The sequence below is a fragment of the Alnus glutinosa genome, chromosome 4 (assembly GCF_958979055.1).
Source record: "Alnus glutinosa chromosome 4, dhAlnGlut1.1, whole genome shotgun sequence".
NCBI classification, from domain to species: domain Eukaryota; kingdom Viridiplantae; phylum Streptophyta; class Magnoliopsida; order Fagales; family Betulaceae; genus Alnus; species Alnus glutinosa.
Genome location: NC_084889.1, coordinates 8525772 through 8545968, shown reverse-complemented (window position 1 = coordinate 8545968; position 20197 = coordinate 8525772). Strand labels below are relative to the sequence as shown.

The 20197-nt window shown below is 37.5% G+C and overlaps 2 protein-coding genes across 2 annotated transcripts; one reads left to right on the top strand and one right to left on the bottom strand.

The window, feature by feature from the left end:
* Positions 1 to 7320: 7320 nt before the first annotated feature.
* On the top strand, positions 7321 to 12624 carry LOC133865891 (alkylbase DNA glycosidase-like protein mag2). The gene is made up of 2 exons (XM_062302404.1): positions 7321 to 8559; positions 12293 to 12624. The coding sequence occupies exons 1-2, from the start codon at positions 7460 to 7462 to the stop codon at positions 12312 to 12314; spliced, it is 1122 nt and encodes a 373-aa protein (XP_062158388.1). The 5' UTR covers positions 7321 to 7459; the 3' UTR covers positions 12315 to 12624.
* Positions 12625 to 17091: 4467 nt separating this feature from the next.
* On the bottom strand, positions 17092 to 19762 carry LOC133866099 (uncharacterized). The gene is made up of 3 exons (XM_062302657.1): positions 19216 to 19762; positions 17948 to 18714; positions 17092 to 17697 (listed from the first exon to the last, which is right to left on the bottom strand). The coding sequence occupies exons 1-3, from the start codon at positions 19760 to 19762 to the stop codon at positions 17092 to 17094; spliced, it is 1920 nt and encodes a 639-aa protein (XP_062158641.1).
* Positions 19763 to 20197: the final 435 nt, after the last annotated feature.

Sequence of the window (20197 nt, the reverse complement as noted above, 5' to 3'; positions counted from 1 at the left end):
AACAAAGTCAACTACTATTTAGAGTATAGAATTGAATGCAACTAATCGAGTATGGGATCGAGTAGGTTGTAGCTTTGTAATCAAATCATAGACTTATAGACTGGATTAAAATGTCTTGATATTATGGATGATAATAATGTTAAGTCATTTTAATACTATAAGCGAGTAGGATCGTCAAAAGAGGGAAAAAAAAAATGTTATCTCGCGTCAATGTCAATAGAATGAACTATCGTAAACATTAATTGCGGCGTATATTGATATATTACGATTTTAAATATTTTACATTGCATGAATATAAATGTTGATTACCAAGTTTCTTACCACCATTTTCTTATTGGCCAATCTCTGCTTTTCTTCCTAGAGATTTTTAGGGGAGGGGAGTTTTTTTTGCCGTACAAGATGTTGATATATGAGTGTCCAATCCCAATGCCACGTGCCTACAAAGTACATCCATGATGAGAAGGACCTCTTTTTTTTCTTTTTAATTTATTGAAAAGTTACCACAACATTTAAAAGGCACAAGTAATTTTTTTTTTTTTTTTAACATTTTGTTTGCTTAGAGAGTGTTGCGACGAAAACACATTGCCCTCTTTTCTCTCTCTCTCTCAACTTTCTCCAGAGAAACTTTTCAGAAGAGATTGCTTGCCGGGGGAGGGTGGCTGGCCTCTCTCCCTCCGGTTCCGTGTCCCTTAGTCCAAGAGGATTAAGGTGTCTTTTTGTTTTCTTTCATGAGTTCTCTCAGTGGAGACTAGTTTTTCTTTCAGCCATTAGGACTGTGGAGCTTTTGTTCCCCCCGGTTGATCCGGTAGTGACTATCTTTTCTCTAGCCTTTTGAAGCTATGGTGGTTTGTATTTGTCTTTGTTTTTTCTTTCTTGCTTGTTGTCTCAGGCAGTAAAGCTAAAATCAAGGTTTCCAGCTCGGGGAAGTGGTGGTCGTTTGTGTCTTTTAACGGTGGTTTTGGCCAATTCTTTATCTGTTTTTTCTTAGATTTTCGGAGCCAGATCTACTCAACCCCGTTGCTTTTGTCAAGACACGCGCCCCTCAGCCATGTTCTCCGTCGTCGTCTGCTCCTGCTGCCAGAAGCACCGAGCATGTCGGTGGTTGAAGTTCGGCGTGTGGCCTACACGCGCTAGAGAGCCTATTGCTTTCTGACTCGCATGATGGCCATGCTCCGCCATTTTTTGGCTGTGCTCGATGCGGATGGGGGCTACGGTGGATGATTTACGGCTGGGTGGTGATGGTAACGGCGCGTGTCATCCACACGCCGCCGTAGCTGACGGAGTCCGCCCCTGCCTTTCTGCCGGCAACTTTGTTTTTTGGTTTTCTGCTTTGTGTTGTGTATTCTCTTGTTTCTCCAGTACAGTTTGCTTGTGTCCTGCTCGGATTTTACTGGAATTTGTGTTGGCTAGATACTAGATTGACCATCTTTTATTCGAGAGCGAGCGTTAATGTAAAAGGCTCAAATGTAATTCTAGTAAGGTTTGATGTCTCTGCTCAGGCAGCTGTTTTTTAAGTCAGATCCTTCTGGCTTAGAGTTTAAGGGTCCAGTCCCTTATTTCTCAAGATGTTTTATTTGCAGCATTTATAATAGCACATGTTATTTGTTCTAAAAAAAAGAAAAAGAAAAAAAGAGTGTTGCGACGAAGGTTATGTTTTCAATGTAAATTTCTTGTAAATTGATATAAAAGTTTATACAACACTTGTCATATTAGTTATTATAATATAGATTATTGCATGGCAATTCATATAACATCTATTATATTTACAAATTAACGTACCACTTTTCATCTTTTATACATTTGATGTATATCTTCGTACAATTTTTTTTGGTAAATTAACCATTAAATTTGTGAGACCTATAACAAATCCAATAGTTAATTTGCAAATGAGATAGACTGCATATGTACAAGAGATGTACATGTAACATGCCTCATTATTAAAAGATTGATTACCATATGTCAATCCATTTGACACTCATTCCTATAAAATGTAAATTGCTACGTAAATTTGTTAAAAAAAATTATAGTAAAATGTATGTTTTTTAGAGGAGAAAGAACAAAGAGATGAGTTGATATGACATAAAAATTAAAGGAGTTCCGATTTTTTTTTGAAATAAAAGTTTTTTTTTTTTTTTTTAAATGTCATTTTTTAATGTGAAAAAATGAGTTTGACTTTTTTAAGTGAGAAATGTTTGCTTTTATTTACTTGCACATTTCTAGTCCATATATATATATATATTTTTAAATCCTTCATTAAATCAATGGAACACACATATGAGTCTTATAGGTTTAATGATAAATTTACACATTTTTTTTTTTTTTTTATAAAAAATAGACCCCCAAAAAAAAATTGTAAGAAAATGTACAAAGAAGGAGAGGAAAGGAGAAAGAATTGCCCGTCAATTATTTTCCTTCCATGATTAGCAACAACTGCTTACTTTTGGGTCCAAAATATGAATTAATGTCCTATCTACCAGTTCCCTAGTCTCGACAACTTTCATGATCACTTTATTAATTAACTGTTTTTATTTTATTTTGTGGCCCCCATAATTTTCACACACTAATATTAATATATTGTCAACTTTTCCCTAAAAGCACCTTCTATGTGTTTCGGTGACAGTCACACATCCTTATAATGTTTGGGGTGAGTTGGTGAAGGTGAACATCGAATCTGATGGGAATCATTGAATAACCGAGTTATTTCGAAAAAAAAAAAAAAAAAAAAGTTAGGTGGCCAAGTCACCATTAGTCTATTTTTTTTTTTCGTTGATTTGAAAATTTTGACTTTAGTGTAAAAAGTTACCAAGCATGGATTTTTTTTTTTTTTTTTTTTTTTTTTTTTAATTTTAAAAAAAATTAAAAATAAACCACCGTCCAAACAAGCCTTCAATCACTTATCTTAATTCAGGGAGGTCCCATTCAACGTACGGAGGAGCTTTCTTTTATTGGACAAAAATCCACGTGATTTTGCACGTGGCTAATTTATCCAATACACAAACCCCAATGGCCCAATCCACATCCACCAAGCTTAGGCTGCTTAGCACCCACGGATGGAAATTATGACAAACATAAAATAAGAAATCGAAAAGATTACCCAACCTCATGTAACATATTCTAATTAATTGTCCCAACAGACACAAGTGATGCTTTATAGTACATATTTGTATCTTATAATGTTGATGTGGTATCAACTTTTAAATTTTTTTTTTTCTTTTTTAAACAATGAGAGCCCGCAATTGTTTGGGATTGTCACGTCAGTACTTTGAGATAGTTATAAAATAAAAATGTAATTTTTCACGTTAATTTTTTTTTTTTTTTTGTAATGGCATAGATTAGTCCTCACTAAGTTTTATTTTGTTGTATTTAATTATGTATATGATTCAACGTGGTGAATATGTTGGCATACCATTTATAAATTTTAAATGACGTGACATCATGTAAACCGTTAAATATAACAAAATAAAATATCAATCATTAAATAACTATTTTTCATTTTAAGTGAAATGAAAATGATCAATTTTAGCAATTTTTTAGGGTATTACATGTCGTACAATAATCCTAATTTGAGTTGTGCATTTTAACTTTTGAAGTAAATGTTCAGTAGTGATCGGTTCTGTCACTCTCAAAATTATTCATTGCATTTGTCGGCCCTCTCCGATGTCTTTTTTTATTTTTAGTAAAAAAAGAAAAAGAAAAAAAAAAATTACACCTCCTAAAACCCCTAGAGTATTGTCTCAATCCTAGAAAACCGGACGCTGAAATGCGAGCTCGCATCCTCCTATGTAAAAGATTCTCTCCCGACAAATATCTTATTTTTTAATTCACCACCAAAAAATAAAAATAATAAGTCACGTGGGAAATGCACCAGTTAAATGCAGATCCTTATTACTGTTTTACCCTTAACGAGTTGTTCCGGTGTTACCGAACCCTCCAGTGCCTCCACGTGCATACCAAACATTGCAGTACTAACCGTCGGCCTACTTAGATTAAGACGCTTTTTGTCCATACTTTTTTGAAAATTTGCCCAAACGCTTATTCCCCCATTCGATTTGTCCGGACGTCTGGTCCACGTCACCAATATATTATTGTCTTTTTTTTTTTTTTTTAAAAAAAAAAAAAAAATTAACAAATAGCACATGCAATCATATATTACTGAAAAAGCTCAAAGACAAATACAAAAAATAGAAATACAAAACCTCTTACAATCTAAGCAATACACAAAATATTACATGAATAACATTTGAGCCACTCTTTACATTTAAGTACAATTAGACAAATAAAAGATGGCATATCTAACACCTAAGCTAACAAATAGTCTAGAAACATTTTAGCATCATAGAGGCAGACTATGAACAAAAAAATTATTTTTAACATCAAATAACATAAATAAATTTTCCTTTGAACCATGCTTGGACTATTTTCTGTTGAACCATTAATTTTATGTCTCTTTTGGTTTAGAGAATAGGTTATTGGAATAGAATGACTCATTAGAATAGCTACTATTTTATTTGGTAGGGATTTGTTTTCAAGAAAAGCTATTCTCTTAAAGCATCTCTAGCAATAATAGTCAAAGTAGCTATTGAAAAAATATAACTCTATTTTAGCTACTGTTTTTTTTCTATATTTTCTCCGATAGATTCTCTATTATACTGTCTACTTGCATTTAAATATTATTTTGTGTGGAAAAAAAGTGCGAAAGAAATATGGAGAGAGAGAAAGAGAAAGAAAGAAAGGGAGAGAGAGAATAATAAAAAATTATTTGTGGTGTAAATAATGAATAGGCTGAAGAGCCTATTTAGTATTCACACTATAAAGAAAAAAAAATGTATTTTATCTATTTTCCTAGAGACAAAAAATGGCTCATAATAGTCAAATTTGACTATTATAAACCATTTGTCTATTTTGTTGGAGATGTTCTAAAAGAAAAAACTATTCATATTAAAAATTAGAGAAGTAGTTATTCCTTTTAACTCTTCTTTATTTTTATTTATTTTTTTATTTTTTTTCTAAACAAAACATATTTTTCTTTAATTTTTTCAAACTAAACTTTAAAAAATAAAAATAAAATAAAGAACTTGTTAGATCTGTGGCCAGCTGGCCACCCACAGCGAACCTCGGGGGTGGTCACACCACCCCTTTATATGCCTTGTGGTGGACTCGCGAGACCGTCTGAGATTGGTGCGGCCACCCTCAGTACCATCGGAGGTGACCAAGACTACCCATGACAAGCATGGGGGCTGTGTGACCATCCTCGCGGTTTGCTTTGGATGGCCGGCCACCGTTAATTCTTAGTAATAATTATTCATTTTTCATAATGAAATACTCATTCTGGGTACCAAACGATACCTTATAAACATCTTAACTTATTGCAAGGTGGGACCACCATTTGAATTAAAAAAAAAACCTCAAATTTTTTAGAAGTCTTTTAAATATTTGTGTGTTTTCTCCCTCTCTCTCTCTCTCTCCCTTTATCACTTAAAATTTCTATTTGTTTGCAATATTGCCAAAAGGTAGCATATCCACATTGCTATTAACATATGGGAAAAAATGAATAGTGACTATTATTATTCAAATAAAAAAAAAGTCACAACAAAATTCTTTATCAAACTAGCCCAAGTTTTGTGTCTACATTTTTAGTTGAGGTTCCAATCTCCTGATTGACAGTGTTTAGGTGAAGGATAACTTATTGAGTATTCAGGGATTTATCCGTATATTAGCCCAATATAATAATAACATTAGCTATTTATACGAAAAAAAAAAAAGAAAAAAAAAAATTTCGTACGTATTGCATGAGATCAGCATGCAGCCAGCCAGACATTCAGAGCTCTGGTTGTTGTCAAATTTCTCCAATAATTGGACCAGCATGCGGCTAGGGCTAGCGTGTTGCTCTCAGACAGGCTGACTTGTAGGTGGCAACCAGCGGGTCTGGCTTACAGAGTTGGGTCCCTTTGGGCATTTGTGTTTGCAGACTCGTGGTTCACGGATAATATTCAAGGCCCAATATCAGTTTCCTCTAGTCGACCCGTTGAGGGGGGGGGGGGGGGGAGAATGGGCTTTGGGTTGAGTTACTAAAATATACAAAGGCCCACTGAGAGAGTGACCCAGGGTCTTGGACTTGGACCACCACAACCCTTGGTGGTAGACATTGTATATAACTAGGAATGATAATTCGTATACGTATGTTAAGTTTGAGTCGTATTGAAATAAAAGTATAAGACTATATAATTATACGGGTCAGACCTATCAAGTCTAATCTGCTAATTTAATGTCGTGTTCGCGAGTAGTGTTAAAAATTAACGGCCTCAATTAGAACCCAAATACTTATAGTTTCTTCCAAAATATTTTTGCTGGAATCCTATCCGATGACAGATATACTAAAGTCGATCCATCCATTACAAGGGGCGCAGTCGATCCTGCTCAGAGTACCAAAGACACTACCCATCCGAAATGGGCTTGACTTATAGTCCACGAATAAAGAATTTGAGGTATAAAAAGTAGGGGTGGGGATCATTCACGGGATGCACGCGCTGTATAAGGGCGTGGAACATCCAATTGTCGTATCGTATGGACTTTGCCTTCTCGGAGGAAAGTGGTGTGGCGAGCGAGAGAGCAGAGGATTTTATTAGAAGGGATTTGATTCCGTGGGGCTCACCTCATAGTCATGCGAGGGGTGTTGTGCGGTCTCCATGTGAAGCGTGTTGTGCAGTTGTTGTGGTGATGTTGTAAATCTATCATCTCTATGTGAGGAGTGTTATATAGTTGTTGTGTGGTCTCCATGTAAGGGTTGTTGTGCAGTTGTGGTGATGTTGTAAATCTATCATCTCTATGTGAGGAGTGTTGTGTAGTTGTTATTGTGTGGGGAAAATGTTAGATTTACAACATCAATACAACAACTGTACAACAATACCTCACATGAGGGTGGGTCCTACATACTGGGGTCCGCCCTCATGTGAGGAGTTGTTGTACAGTTGTTGTATTGGTGTTGTACAAGAATCAAATCTCATTGTGTGGTCTCCATGTAAAAGGTGTTGTGTAGTTGTTGTGGTGATGTTATAAATTTATCATCTCTATGTGAGGAGTGTTGTGCCGTTGTTGTTGTGTGGTCTCCATGTAAGGGGTGTTGTACAGTTGTTGTGGTGATGTTGTAAATCTATCATCTCTATGTGAAGAGTGTTGTGCAGTTGTTGTGGTGACGTTGTAAATCTACTTCTTCTTCTTCTTCTTCTTTTTTTTTTTCTTTTTTTTTTTTTTTTTTTTTCATATTAGAAAGAAAGAAACTTTGAAAAGTGACCGAGTTGTGTCTCTTTTCAGAACTCCCTATATCTTCAGAACTCCCTTTTCAGTTTAAACAATCCCACAATGTCTTCAATTCCACCCTTTCCTTAAACCGCCACCGCCACCGCCACCGCCACTAGTACCGACATTATTGCCCTAAGTCCGACTGAATCTATTCTTACATATGGGCGAGCAAACCCAAACCCAGACCCAGGCCCAGACCCAGACCCAGACGCATTTACAAGCCCAGACTCAGCCCCACCATGACTCTACCGCCGCCGCCGCCGCCACAGCCACCACACCAGCGACGATGGAGCTAACCAATGGTTCTTCGCTAACCTCCTCTCCACCATCCAAAATCCCCTTCCGTCCCCGAAAGATCCGCAAGCTCTCACCCGACCCGAAATCCTCTCAAATCGTCGTCGCGGAGACCCAAACAACCCCCAAACCCTTGGCAACCATCAAATCAACAAAATCCAAAGCCGCCCACCACCAACGAGCCGTGCCGGCTGCGCCGAGAATCGTGGCCCGGTCGCTCTCGTGCGAAGGGGAGGTGGAAATCGCGCTCCGCCACCTCCGCAGCGCCGATCCGCTCCTCGCTCCCCTGATCGACCTCCACCATGCGCCGACCTTCGACACGTTCCAGACCCCATTCCTGGCCCTGACCCGAAGCATTCTCTACCAGCAACTCGCCTACAAGGCCGGCACGTCCATCTACACGCGTTTCATCTCGCTCTGTGGCGGCGAGGCCGGGGTCCTCCCTGAGACTGTGCTGGCCCTAACCCCTCAGCAGCTTCGCCAAATCGGCGTCTCCGGCCGAAAAGCCAGCTACCTCCACGACCTCGCGAGGAAGTACCAAAACGGGATTCTATCGGACTCGGCGATTGTAAATATGGACGACAAGTCGCTCTTCACGATGCTCACGATGGTCAATGGGATTGGCTCGTGGTCCGTGCACATGTTCATGATCTTCTCGCTGCACAGACCGGACGTGCTTCCTATTAACGATCTCAATGTTCGTAAAGGTGTTCAGCTCCTCTACAGTCTCGAGGAGTTGCCTCGGCCGTCCCAGATGGACCAGCTGTGCGAGAAGTGGCGGCCATACCGGTCCGTGGCATCATGGTACATGTGGAGGCTTGCGGAAGCAAAGGGGGCGCCTTCGAGCGCTGCGGCAGTGGCGGCCGGTGTAAGCTTGCCGCAGCACCAGCAGGAGGAGCAGCACCAGCACCAGCACACGCAGCAGCCGCAGCTTCTGGATCCAATTAATAGCATTCTCAATCTTGGGTATGATTACCTTTACTACCAATCTTAATTTCTTGATGCTTGTGGAATGTCGATTTTTGTGGCTTGAAAATTCTGTGTGCCTGGATTGTAGTTGATAGATTAGGCAATACTTAGGAATTGTGCTTTTGAAGGGGCCAATAGTGGCTTAAAACTTGAAAGCGTTTAAGAAATTGCATTTCAGATGATAATCGTACTTTGCAAGTAGGTTTCTGTTTGTTGGGAATGCTCTTGTTATGACCACAGAGCTGTTCCCGTTGTTTGCCAATTGTGCCTCCGATTCTCAGTGAGAGCATGCTTTCTGCATGTCATTTTCTTTCTTGGTTGTGCTCTCTGTATTTATTTCTTATGTCTCTCTTTTTTGAAATATTTTGGTATCTAAACAATCTTCATATTTTTTTGTAGCATTGCTTACTATTTTTCTCATCTGCTTCTTGTAAATTTTTTCTGATGCGTGTAAGAGCATGCATGTCAAATGTGATGTGATATGTAATAGTGTGAGTTGTGTCTTTACCTACCCAAAAAGGAAAGGGGATAAAAAGAAGAAGAAGAATAACACTGTACGTGAGTTGCATTTGAAAATGAAGCCAGAGCTTTCCATCAAGAGAATGAGAGAACAGGTCTCATTGGCTGATAGAAATTTAAGATATAATTCAACATTCCTTTGATCTGGTTTAAAGTTTACACTTTTTTTGACATGTATTGTAAACGTATTCTAAATGTACAGTCGAATGTTCTTATCTATCCTGGAAGGAAAGTGAAAACAGCCCTAGCCCTACGTAGACACTCTCGCCATTTGAAGAATAGAAATGCTTGGGCATGCATGTTGGCATGTATTATCATATGATATTAAGCGTTTTGCTATATTTCCACATCTACTGAGCAATGAAACTAATTGGCATGTTATGTTTAAGAAAAAAAAAGAAGGAAATCTAGCCATCTGAAGAAGAATCACAAAAGTACATGGCAAGGCATATGATCATCTTAACTTTCTGTTTGGAAAATATAGAGGAAATATCTTGACCCCTATCTTGTCACTTATACCATGAGAGAATGCACACTTGTCAGAAAATGACAATAATGCAGTCATGTCTGCATGTAAATTGGGGGAAGAAAAAACAAAAACTTAGGTTCCACTAAAAAAATGTTCAGAGTTTACACTAATTTCTATTTTTTTTCAATACGTTCCTCTCTCTCTCTCTCTCTCTCTCTCTCTCTCTCTCTCCCCTCCCCTTCACAAAAAAAAGAAAAGGAATTAGCATATGTAAATTTTGAATTTATGATGTTGCTGGTTGATGAGCTTTAGCTCAAATGGTACTTCCTTCCGGTACTTCCTTCCTTTGTAGCAAGGTGGAGGGTGAGGTTGTGGGTTCAGATCCCACAGGGTGCGTGTAACTTACTAATAATAAAAAAAAAAGCAAAGTCAAGTTGCTGCCTTTAGAGTAGTTTTCAGTTTGGACAACATATAACTTTTCTTGTGTAGTGCTAACAATTGAAGTCCAATTGAAGCAAGAGTTGTATGGTTTTAGAGGTCCTCTCTTTAGGAGTCTAGGTTAAATCAATTCTTAATTGAGGTTTTTAATTTCATGAGTTATGATGAGTTTCGTAATGAGGGGCACTTCCATCATCTTTTGCGACTCCAACGAAATAAGGATTTTCTGGTAATTGAGCTGAATCTAGAACTTTCTAGGAGTTCTAAAGTATTTTAGGTCTATTTTCTTTGACTCCATGTTAGTCTTCTATTGTGTTTTTATTAAGAAGCTGTTCTATATAAATATGCTTCATTGTATTCAAAAAATTCAGATTTCAATTGATGAAATACTGAGAGTTATGGGTATTGAGGCGTGTTGACCTTTATGTGTTCTTCTCTCTGTCTCTCCTTTTTTGGAGCACTATTATTGTTCATGTTACTGTTGACACACTATCTGGACAGAAAAATTCTCTCTTTACTTCTTTACGACTCCATGCAAACTCTTTTCCATATATATTAAAAGCTTAAAATCCCCAAGCCTATGGCTACCAAATAGCCTATCAAACCAGCCTTAAAATCTCAAACACTTAATCTACAAATTCTCCTAAACCTAAGCCCACCATAAGCACATGCAAAAAAGTGTTCCTAATCTCTGTCCTACATCAAATTTTCATTTAGGATGGCAGATAATATAGATAATGATACATAGAATGCATAAAAAAATTGCTACAAGTGTAACAAATAAAAAGAAAAAGTTAATTCTCTTCTTTATATCTCAAGCAAGGTGTGGACCTCACACATCATAAGGCGAAGGACATCTAATGAAAGAATTGAAATAAAGTTACCATCCTTTCGTGAAAAAAGCCCGCCTGAAAGTGGAAGGTCCAATATTGGCCCAGAACAACGTACTAGGTGGAACCTAAGTAACATGCAATGGAAGAGTTCAAATAGAGTAACTATCTGTAAGTGAAAGATTTATTCTGAAAATGGAAGCTCAAATATTGGGCTAGAACATATAGCTAGGTGGAATCTAAGCTGACCTCAGTTTCTCTTTGAATTTCCTTTCCTGTTTCGTGTTCTCTTTGTTGTGCAATTTGTATATTCTTTGACTATAGCTTTATCCTCTTATTTTTCCATTCAAATTAGATGCTTTAAGGAGACTATTTTTTCAGTCATTTTCATTCCTAATGATTATTGGTTGTCTGTCTGCACTCCAGATGTTTTTTTTAGTCTTAATTGTTATTGTTCAGTCAACTTTTCTGTCGTTGATATATTTTCTGAACGCTATTGCATAGATTCCTGTTCTATTAGACATGCCTATCCTTATAGGTTTCTAAATTTGTGCATAACATGGTAGCTGTTTGTTTCCAAGATTTGCATAGAACTTTGCTGTATATCTTAGTCAGGATTTTATTGGTTACAAAGTTACGAGAGTCAATTTTTGGATCAAATTTTGTAGCATGTGTGGGATTTTTACAAAGCCTATGGCATTTGTGATCTGGGTATCAAGAGTCATGGCTTGATGCTTATTGTAGAGTTTTTTGTTCTGAAGACCTCCATTCTTAACACTTCTTTTTGATAGTTTGTTCTGGCAGGCACGCAGTCTTCCAATATTTGTAGTATTTGATCTTTTTGAAATCATCTTTTTTATTTTTTATTTTTAAAACTTAAATACAAAATCTGCACAAAGAGGTATATATCTAAGTGGAGTTCAATACCAGAAGCTAGACTCCCTTCTCACCCTGATGCTGTGAGCAGGACCTGAAAAAAGGAAAAAAAGAAAAAATAAAGACAAGAAATGTTGTCTATGAATCCACCTCATGGAAGGGTGCAGATGCCCCCTGGTTGCCAAGGACCGTTTTACCTTCATTCTATAATCCGTGATTGAATCTTCTCTTAACTAGTTAATTTTTCTCCTAATGTCTTTTTGTTCAAAACCTTCACAGACATCTCTAATTTAGATTCTAGAAGATCTGTTTGGGTCTACCCTAGGTACTGCATTTTCTTTCCATGAAGATTATATCTTTTACATACTTTTGTTCATGTGATTTTGTAACATAATGGTGTCCTGCAAGCAGTTTAGGGGAATATCTCATTTAGTAGCCTTTCTTATGAAATGTTGGTAGTCTTGAGCTTCTGTCCAAATAGTTTCCACTAAAACTGTATGCTAGTTGCAAATTCAAAAATGGTTTGAAACATTCATACTTTGGTATATTCTGCATGTCTTCATGATGCTTATTACCCTCTTCGTGCTATGTGATGTAGCGCCTGTGCTTGGGGACAATGATTTAGTTTGGAAAGGAGAAGTTCGACTGTCATTCATCTGTGTCCATAAATCAGGGCATGTACTTCAAAGCAATGCAAGAATGGTACTCTCTGGTGCTGACAGCTCAGGCGGTAAAAGCCTTTGGAGATCAGTGTGTCGATTTTTATTCAGTAGATCAGGTTTGAGATTAAATAAAGATGGTGTGTGCTAGAGTTTTGTTATCTACGTTAAATGACACCAATTTTAAGTTGTCAACAGGTCTCTTATAGGAGGACTTAATAGAATGCAGTGCGGCAAGAACCATTGAAGGTGGTCTGCCACACTTGATGAATATGGTTGGATTTCTAGTTTCTCATGATTTAGTATGCCCAAGTACCAACAGTCCTTTTGAATTTATTATATTTCCTGCATTATTTATGAATTAGATTTTGAAAATACCAGCTTAAGGTTGTACTGCGGTAGGTTACACTTTCTGACCTGCTTCACTCATCTCCCTAGTTGGCGGTATCTACACGGTCTAATAAACCGTGATCCTCCGGCGTGGTTTAGACTTGACAGGTTTCTTGTCTCTCCTGACTGGGAAGCTAACTTCTTGTTTCTCAGAGAAGGCTTCCTAGAGTTTTGTTGGATCACTTTCCTTTGTTGCTTGACCATAATGACGTCACTAGGAGCATAGGGTTTTAAGTTTGAGAATATGTGGTTAAAAACCAAGGGTTTGCAGAGAGGGTAAAACAATGGTGGTTGACTTTTAAGTTTTCAAGGATCCCACAGTTTCGTCATGGCGAATAAATTAAAAGCTTTGAAACTTGAATTGTAAAAAATGGAACTAAGAGGTCTTTGGCAATGCCGAGAAGTGGAAGAAGGATCCTTTGGTTGAACTTCATGATTTTGATGTTATTGCATAAGAAAGATACCTATTAGTTCAGAAAAATGCAAGAAAGACTGAGATTGCTAGTGAATTGGAAATGACTACTCTTTTGGAAGAAGTGGGTTGGAAATAGAAATTGAGGGCCCTTTGCTTATGGAGGAAGACAGGAATATGAAGTTTTTCAGCCTTGTGGCAAACTCGAATAGAAGGAACAACATCGTGGATTTCCTAGTGGTTAATGGATCCATCTCCTTAGACTACTGAAATATGTGAGCATACAATGCTAGTCTACATTTTTTTTTTTATCCAAAACAATGCAACTGGCAGCCAAAATTGGATGGGCTTAATTTTAACTCTATTGGTGTTGAAAAGGCTTCATGGTTGGAAAGAGACTTTAGGAAAATGAGGTCTTTGAGATGGTGAAATCTCTAAAGGCGATAAGGCCCTGAGCCCTGATGGTTTTTCTCTAGATTCTCTTTCATTCTTGTTGGGAGGTTCTAAAAGAAGATTGTCATGAATGTCTCTCATGAGTTCCAAGCTCATATAAGTTTGAAGTGCCTCTTTTATTGCCCTTATTCCCAAGAAAGTTGGGGCGATGGATATTAAGGGCTTTCGTCCTATTAGTCTAGTGAGCTACGTACTTAAAATCACTTTAAAGTTATATCTAACAAGTTGGAAGTGGTGTTGGAGAAGGTTAAATTCAGGTCTCAGAATGTTTTTATCAAGGGGAACAGATTTTAGACATTGTCCTTATTGCAAATAAATGTCTCGATGGTAGAATTAGTTAGGGTTCCAGGTGTGCTCTGCGAATTGGACATAGAGAAGGCTTACGATCATGTTAATTGAGAGTTCATGTTGTATCTGTGGATGAGATGTCATTTTGGGGAGTAATGGCGTGGATAGATAGCTCATTGCATCTCTACAGTGTGGTTCTGTCTTGATCAACAGAATTCCATTCGACTTCTTTACTAGTTCCCTTGACTTGAGACAAAGGATCCTTTAACCCCACTGTTGTTTGTTGTTATCATGGTGGCGTTGAGTCGAATGTTATTTGCCATGGTGGATAGGGGCTGTTATCAGACATTTAAGTGGGTTTTAGGAATAATACTATGCTTCTTTTGTCTCGTCTCTTATTTGCGGATGATACGCTGATATTTTTGCAAGGCTAACCTTGATCATCTCTATAATTTGCAATGTATTTTCTTATGTTTTGAAGTTGTATCGGGGTTGAAGATTAACTTAGCTAAGTCAGAGATAGTTCCTATTGGCTCTGCAGAAGACTTTGGAGGTTTGGCTAGTATATTCTTGGTTGTAGCCTGGTGTCCCTTTTTGGCCATGAAATACTTGGGCATTTCGTTTGGGGCTTTGTTTAAGGTAAAATCTATTTAGGATGGTATTATTGGAAAAAAATGGAACGACGATTGGCAGGATGGAAGCGACTTTATTTGGGGTGGAAGGATCACATTAATTAAAAGCACTCTATCCAATTTGTCCATTTATTTTCTGTCCATTTTCCCCAACCTAGTTGGAGTAGCTAACCGTATAGAGAAAAACGGTTTTCTTGTGGTGTGGAGTTGTTGACGAGCATAAATTTCATCTAGTCAAGTGGTTCAAGATTTGTACTTAGCTTTCCTCGGGAAGTTTGGGGATTTGGAACTTGATTCGGTTTAATCGAACTCTCTCGGGAAAATAGTTTTGGCGTTATGCCACGTAAATGGAGGCTTTGTGAATATTGGTGGTGAAAACTAAATATGAGAGCATGTGGGGTGGGTGGTGCTCCAATGAGGTGTGCTAGTCCTTACGGGGTGGGAGTGTTGAAAACATTAGGAGGTGATGGGGATTTCTCTAGATTTGTGAGATATGAGGTGAGAGATTGGTCTAAGATTCGATTTTGGCCTGATGTTTGATGCGTAGATCAGACTTTGAAAGAAACTTTTCTGATTTTGTTCAATATTGCCCGTTTTAAGGAGGCCTCGGTGACAGACTATATGCCGATTTCGAACTAACCCGGTCAGTAGAATATCATCTTTCTTCAATCTCTTGTACTCTATAAGGTAATACTCGAGGAGGCAAGGATAGGTTCTGCAGGCTCCCTTAAAAAAGACGGGCATTCGAGGTCATATCTCTTTATAGTATGCTTAGCCTCCCAATTACCCTGCAATTCCACATCCTCTGCTGCGATCTCTCAATCCGCGAAGACTGTTTTTGGCTGTGTGAAGCAGGGTGGATATCAAAGGAATGAATTAGAAACATTCTGGAGATCCAATAAATATGGTAATGGGAGCATCCGAGCATAAATTTCTTTCTTTCAAGTCTCCCAACACTTTTTTGATTGCGTCACGGATTGTGTTTAGAATAATTCTAATTTCTAAAACATGTCCAAAGGTTTATGGGGCTTGGATCATTGATTATTTCGCAATTTCTTTTTCTTTATTCTAAATCTTTTGTTCTGGTGTATTCGTCTTGGATGACTGCAAACAATTACCAGAAGCACAACAATAACTTCTGCAGCTGCAAATATGTGCATGTAAGCTTTAAGAACCTGTATTTAATGTTTGAAGAAAGGGAGAAACTAAACGACATAATATCTACCCGTGCTTGTGCTTTTCAAGATGAAATTATTTGAAATGGACCAATTTCTTTTTTTCTCCAAATTATGGTAAATAAAATTCTTTCAACCCATGCTATTAAATTGTTATATTTAAGAGCGCGTGATTCTCATATGTATTTTTGTAAAAGTGATATGTGTCCCTTAAACATATGATAAGTGTATGATTTTTTTAAGAAAAAATACATATAACCTCCTTAAACTATCATCTCATTATCAATGTCCTTTTCAAATTATTACTTGTGTTAATCTTTTTATCCTATTCTGAACTATTGTCCCCCTAATGACAAAAATACATTTCATAAAAATATTAATATTTAAAAAAACTAAAAAAATTATTTAAAAAAAAATATAAAATAACAAAAATTTATAAAAAATAAAAACAATTGTTTTTTTTTAAAAAAAAAAAAATATTTTTTAATATAATATTCATTTATTTATTATTTTTTTTTAAAAAAAAATTGGTTCATTTTCATTTTTTTTTTAAATTTTCAAAATAATCGTTTTTTTATTTAATTTATTTAATTTGTTTTTAAAAAAGTTATTTTTTTTTTTCAGTTTTATTTCTTTTTCAAATTTATAAGGTCATTTTTGTCTTTTTGTTGGTTTTAGAGGGGTATTGACATGTTTTGGTAGTTTGACGGTGAATATTGACACAATTGATAGTTTGAGGAGAAAACATTGATAACAATTGAGTAGTAGTTTAAGGGAGATATATGTATTTTTTCTTTTTTTTTTAATAGTAGGGACGAAGTAATAAGAAATTTTATTAAAAAAAGGTATGTGCATCTCACATGCTATTAAAAAATATGTGGTTCTCACATGCTAATGAACACATGTCATGTTTATAGAAATTATTTTAACCCAGTTTAGAAAAAATCTTTATGATCCATGGGTTGAAATTTTTTTCTCTAATCCAATTTGAAAGAAAACTAATTCTTATTTGTTTTAGTCGTGCTATCCAAAACTTACAATAGTGGGACTTTTGTTAAACAAAAAAAAAATAATAATAGTCCCATTTAATGGATTTTTATCATTTATAAGCTATTGTTGATTGAATCAAATCGTGCATATTTAGCTATTCAAACTCTTGCTCTTTGTTTTGGCACACAATGGATTTTGTAAATAATCTCGAATTTAAAAATGTAAAAACTTATTATTTAATTAAGTATAAGCTAAGTACCATCATATCATGCAATTCGGTAAATACAACTTTTATTGCAAAATTATTTACAAACTCACGTCTCAATTCATAATTAAAAATAAAATATTATTTTACAATTTTCCTTTTTTATTTGGAAAGTCGTCGTCTTACGCTCTCGTCATAAGAGAGAGAGCAATGACGGACGGCTTGGAGCGGTGAATAGTGAGAGAGAAATCTCTTCTCTCCCTCCACAGTTTCCCTTGCTTTCATGGACTACTCTTTCTGCGAGAAAACTAGCATGATCGCCAAATCGAACCTCCATTACAACGCTCATTTTGCCACCCATGAGCTTCTCCTTAGCTGCCCATCTTTGTATTTTCCCTGAAGTAGTTTTCGGCAAATTTCCATTTCTAACAAGAACCACCGACCCAAGTTCAATCTTCTCTTCCTCCCGAACCTTTTTCTTGATTCCTTCACATAAGCTCCTCAACAGTAGACTTGTATCTTTTTCATGATCGCTTCTCTGCAATATCTCTGCCACAAGCACAATTGCGCTTGAGATCTCGAACGCGGCGAGGCAACCTCCTCTGAGAAGCTTCGGACAACTATTGTAAGCTGTAGTTTCTATGCGATGAGGATGGATTTCTGGAGTGTTGTGGACCTTGATGACGTCGGAACATCGGCCGGTCACAAAGAGATACCTCTCTTCTCCGATGACAATTCCTCTGTCGCCTGTTCGGACAAAACACTGGCTCGCTTTATTGCTGAGTCTCCCTTGAAACACCTATTACAGTATAAATTTAAATGATTAATTATTTATCATTTCTTACTAATTTAAGCTTTTGCGAAAAGTGATGATTTAAAGATATATCAAAATCAAAAGTTTGCGTTTTTAAAAATTATATTTTCAAATCACACGTTTTAAAATTATTATTTTTTAAATTCTACTTTTTTTTTTAGACCGTAAACTCAAATTATAAGTTCTATAAATTTAAATTTTTAAAATAAGTGGTGATTTATAATTTAATAAATACCTTGCGAGTCAAGGGAGGATGACCGAGGTAACCGGAGGCATTGCTTGGGGAAGAAACCCAAATCTCTCCTTCAATCCCATCCTCAACCGGCTCTTGTGTTTCTTCATTCATGACAATAATGTTCATGTCTTCCTCTTCATTCGTACATCGTGAAGCCAGCCTCGCACTAGGCAAGAGCTTGTTGTGAGTGGGAATGTTCGGAAACGTTGCAGAATTGCCGCCATTGCCTGAAGATCTCCACGCCGTTGAAACAAAGGTGCAGTTCTCTGCTAACCCATATGATGGAGATATACACGATGGGTTTAACCCAAAAGGCTTGAAAACACGAACAAATTCTTCAACTGGCGCCTTGTAAATAGGCTCGTTGATAATAATCAGGTTTTCCAAACTCCATAGATTAATGGGCAGCGTTCCTTTGTCTATCCCACCACGCTTGACCACAAGTGGCAGCGTGAAGGATGGAACTGGGCTACAGGTTGCTTTGAACTCCGAAATTAGCTCCAGCCATAGCCTTGGCCGGTTAACAAAAGCCGCCGGTGATGTTAGCACACACGTTGCGCCGGAAACTAGGGTCAGTAGCAGAAACATGAGGCCGCAGTCATGGAACTGAGGCAGCCAGGAGACTATTATACTGTTTGGATGAAGGTCATAGGCTTTTCTCGCCGCCCTAACATTGTGCGCCGCCGATCCTGCTGTCACAAGCACCGGCTTCGGGATCCCAGTCGCGCCAGAAGTGTACTGAACCAAATACACCTCGTCCGGTTCGCTCAGAGGAGCCGAAAAATCATTATTGTGAAGGCCGAACTAAAAATATGAAAAATGCAATTTAGAACAGGATCAATGAAGTAACTTATCACACAATATTATTATATTCGTATCACAAAAAATATATCTATATATATATTAAGTTCGTAAATATATGCAACATATCATGTCCGCACTAATTAATACAAAAAGTGTCTACAATTGCAGTCAACGGTACACGAAAAGAATGAATGTGAGCCTCTCATTAAAATACAAAAGTGAAAATAAATTTGTACGTGTAGGGCGCCATTTCACAACCAGTCCAAAATCTTCCTTATACATTAAATTTTTGAAAAAATATACCCTATGAACTATCATCAATTTTGAAATTACACCTCCAAATTTACTAAGTGACATTGAGGAGCTAGGCCGGTGGCTGAGCTACATGGTAGCTTGGGGGGTTCCCCCCCCCCAAGCCACCATGTTTTCTTTTAATATATATGCAGCTCCGCCACCGGTTTCACAACCATTGTACAACGAATTAGAAGAACATTTTAGATGTACCTTTTTATCTTTGACATCATCCGTGGAAATCCACAGGAGATTTTGCAACATTTTTGCAAGCCTTTTGTCGTTGGAGGATGAAGAAATGTATCGCTGAATATTTGCGATGTAATCTCGGTGAGCTATAGCAGCTTTGGGCTTTGTTTGTGAGAGAACCCTAATAAGATGGTGGCAGTTCTGCTTGCCGGAAGAAGGGTCTTGTGGGAAAACGGGCACGCTCAGAAGGCCAGCCCTTTGGCACCCAAAGACGATCTCAACGAGTTCGAGTCCGGGTGAGCATAAGACGACAACTGTGTCGCCTCTTTGTAGTGGAATGAGTAGCTGAGAAGAAATAGACTGCACCGAGTGATCGAGCTGAGCATAGGTAAGGGCTGCATGGCTCGAGCCATCTTCGGTCCAAATGAAGGCCGGCTTCGACCGGAAGGCCGGTAGATTAGCCCAAACGGAAAGGTAGCGGTCGACCACAGGTTGGTCGGGGAAAGAAGGGTCGTAGTTCTCGTGGCTCATGTTGACTCATGCGGCGTTAAGCTCACGTCGATCGATCTCGGCCTTTTTATAGTCGAGAAAATAAGATATCGATGCACACGTGTTTGATTGGCCGCCGGGAGGATTAAAAAAACCAGAGAGAGTATAAACAGATATTCGAGAAGAATATCCCAGTTTTTTTGATGGGCTCTAAGGAAGCAATCCGTCGCGTTATTGATGTCCCTGTTTGCCTCCGTTATTTTCCATGCTATTGTTGATAACTATTTCCAGCGTTATCTCCATTCTCCAGCTAGCCTGTCCTGTAACATATATATATATTCCCCCTTCTTGGATTGCACTAACGATATATTAATCTTAATTCGCTTGCCTGATTTGCCATGCATAGATGTTGGGACAGGGAACATGCATGAACATAAAACACAGTGGATGGCGATTTAAATTTATATTATTTTGTTT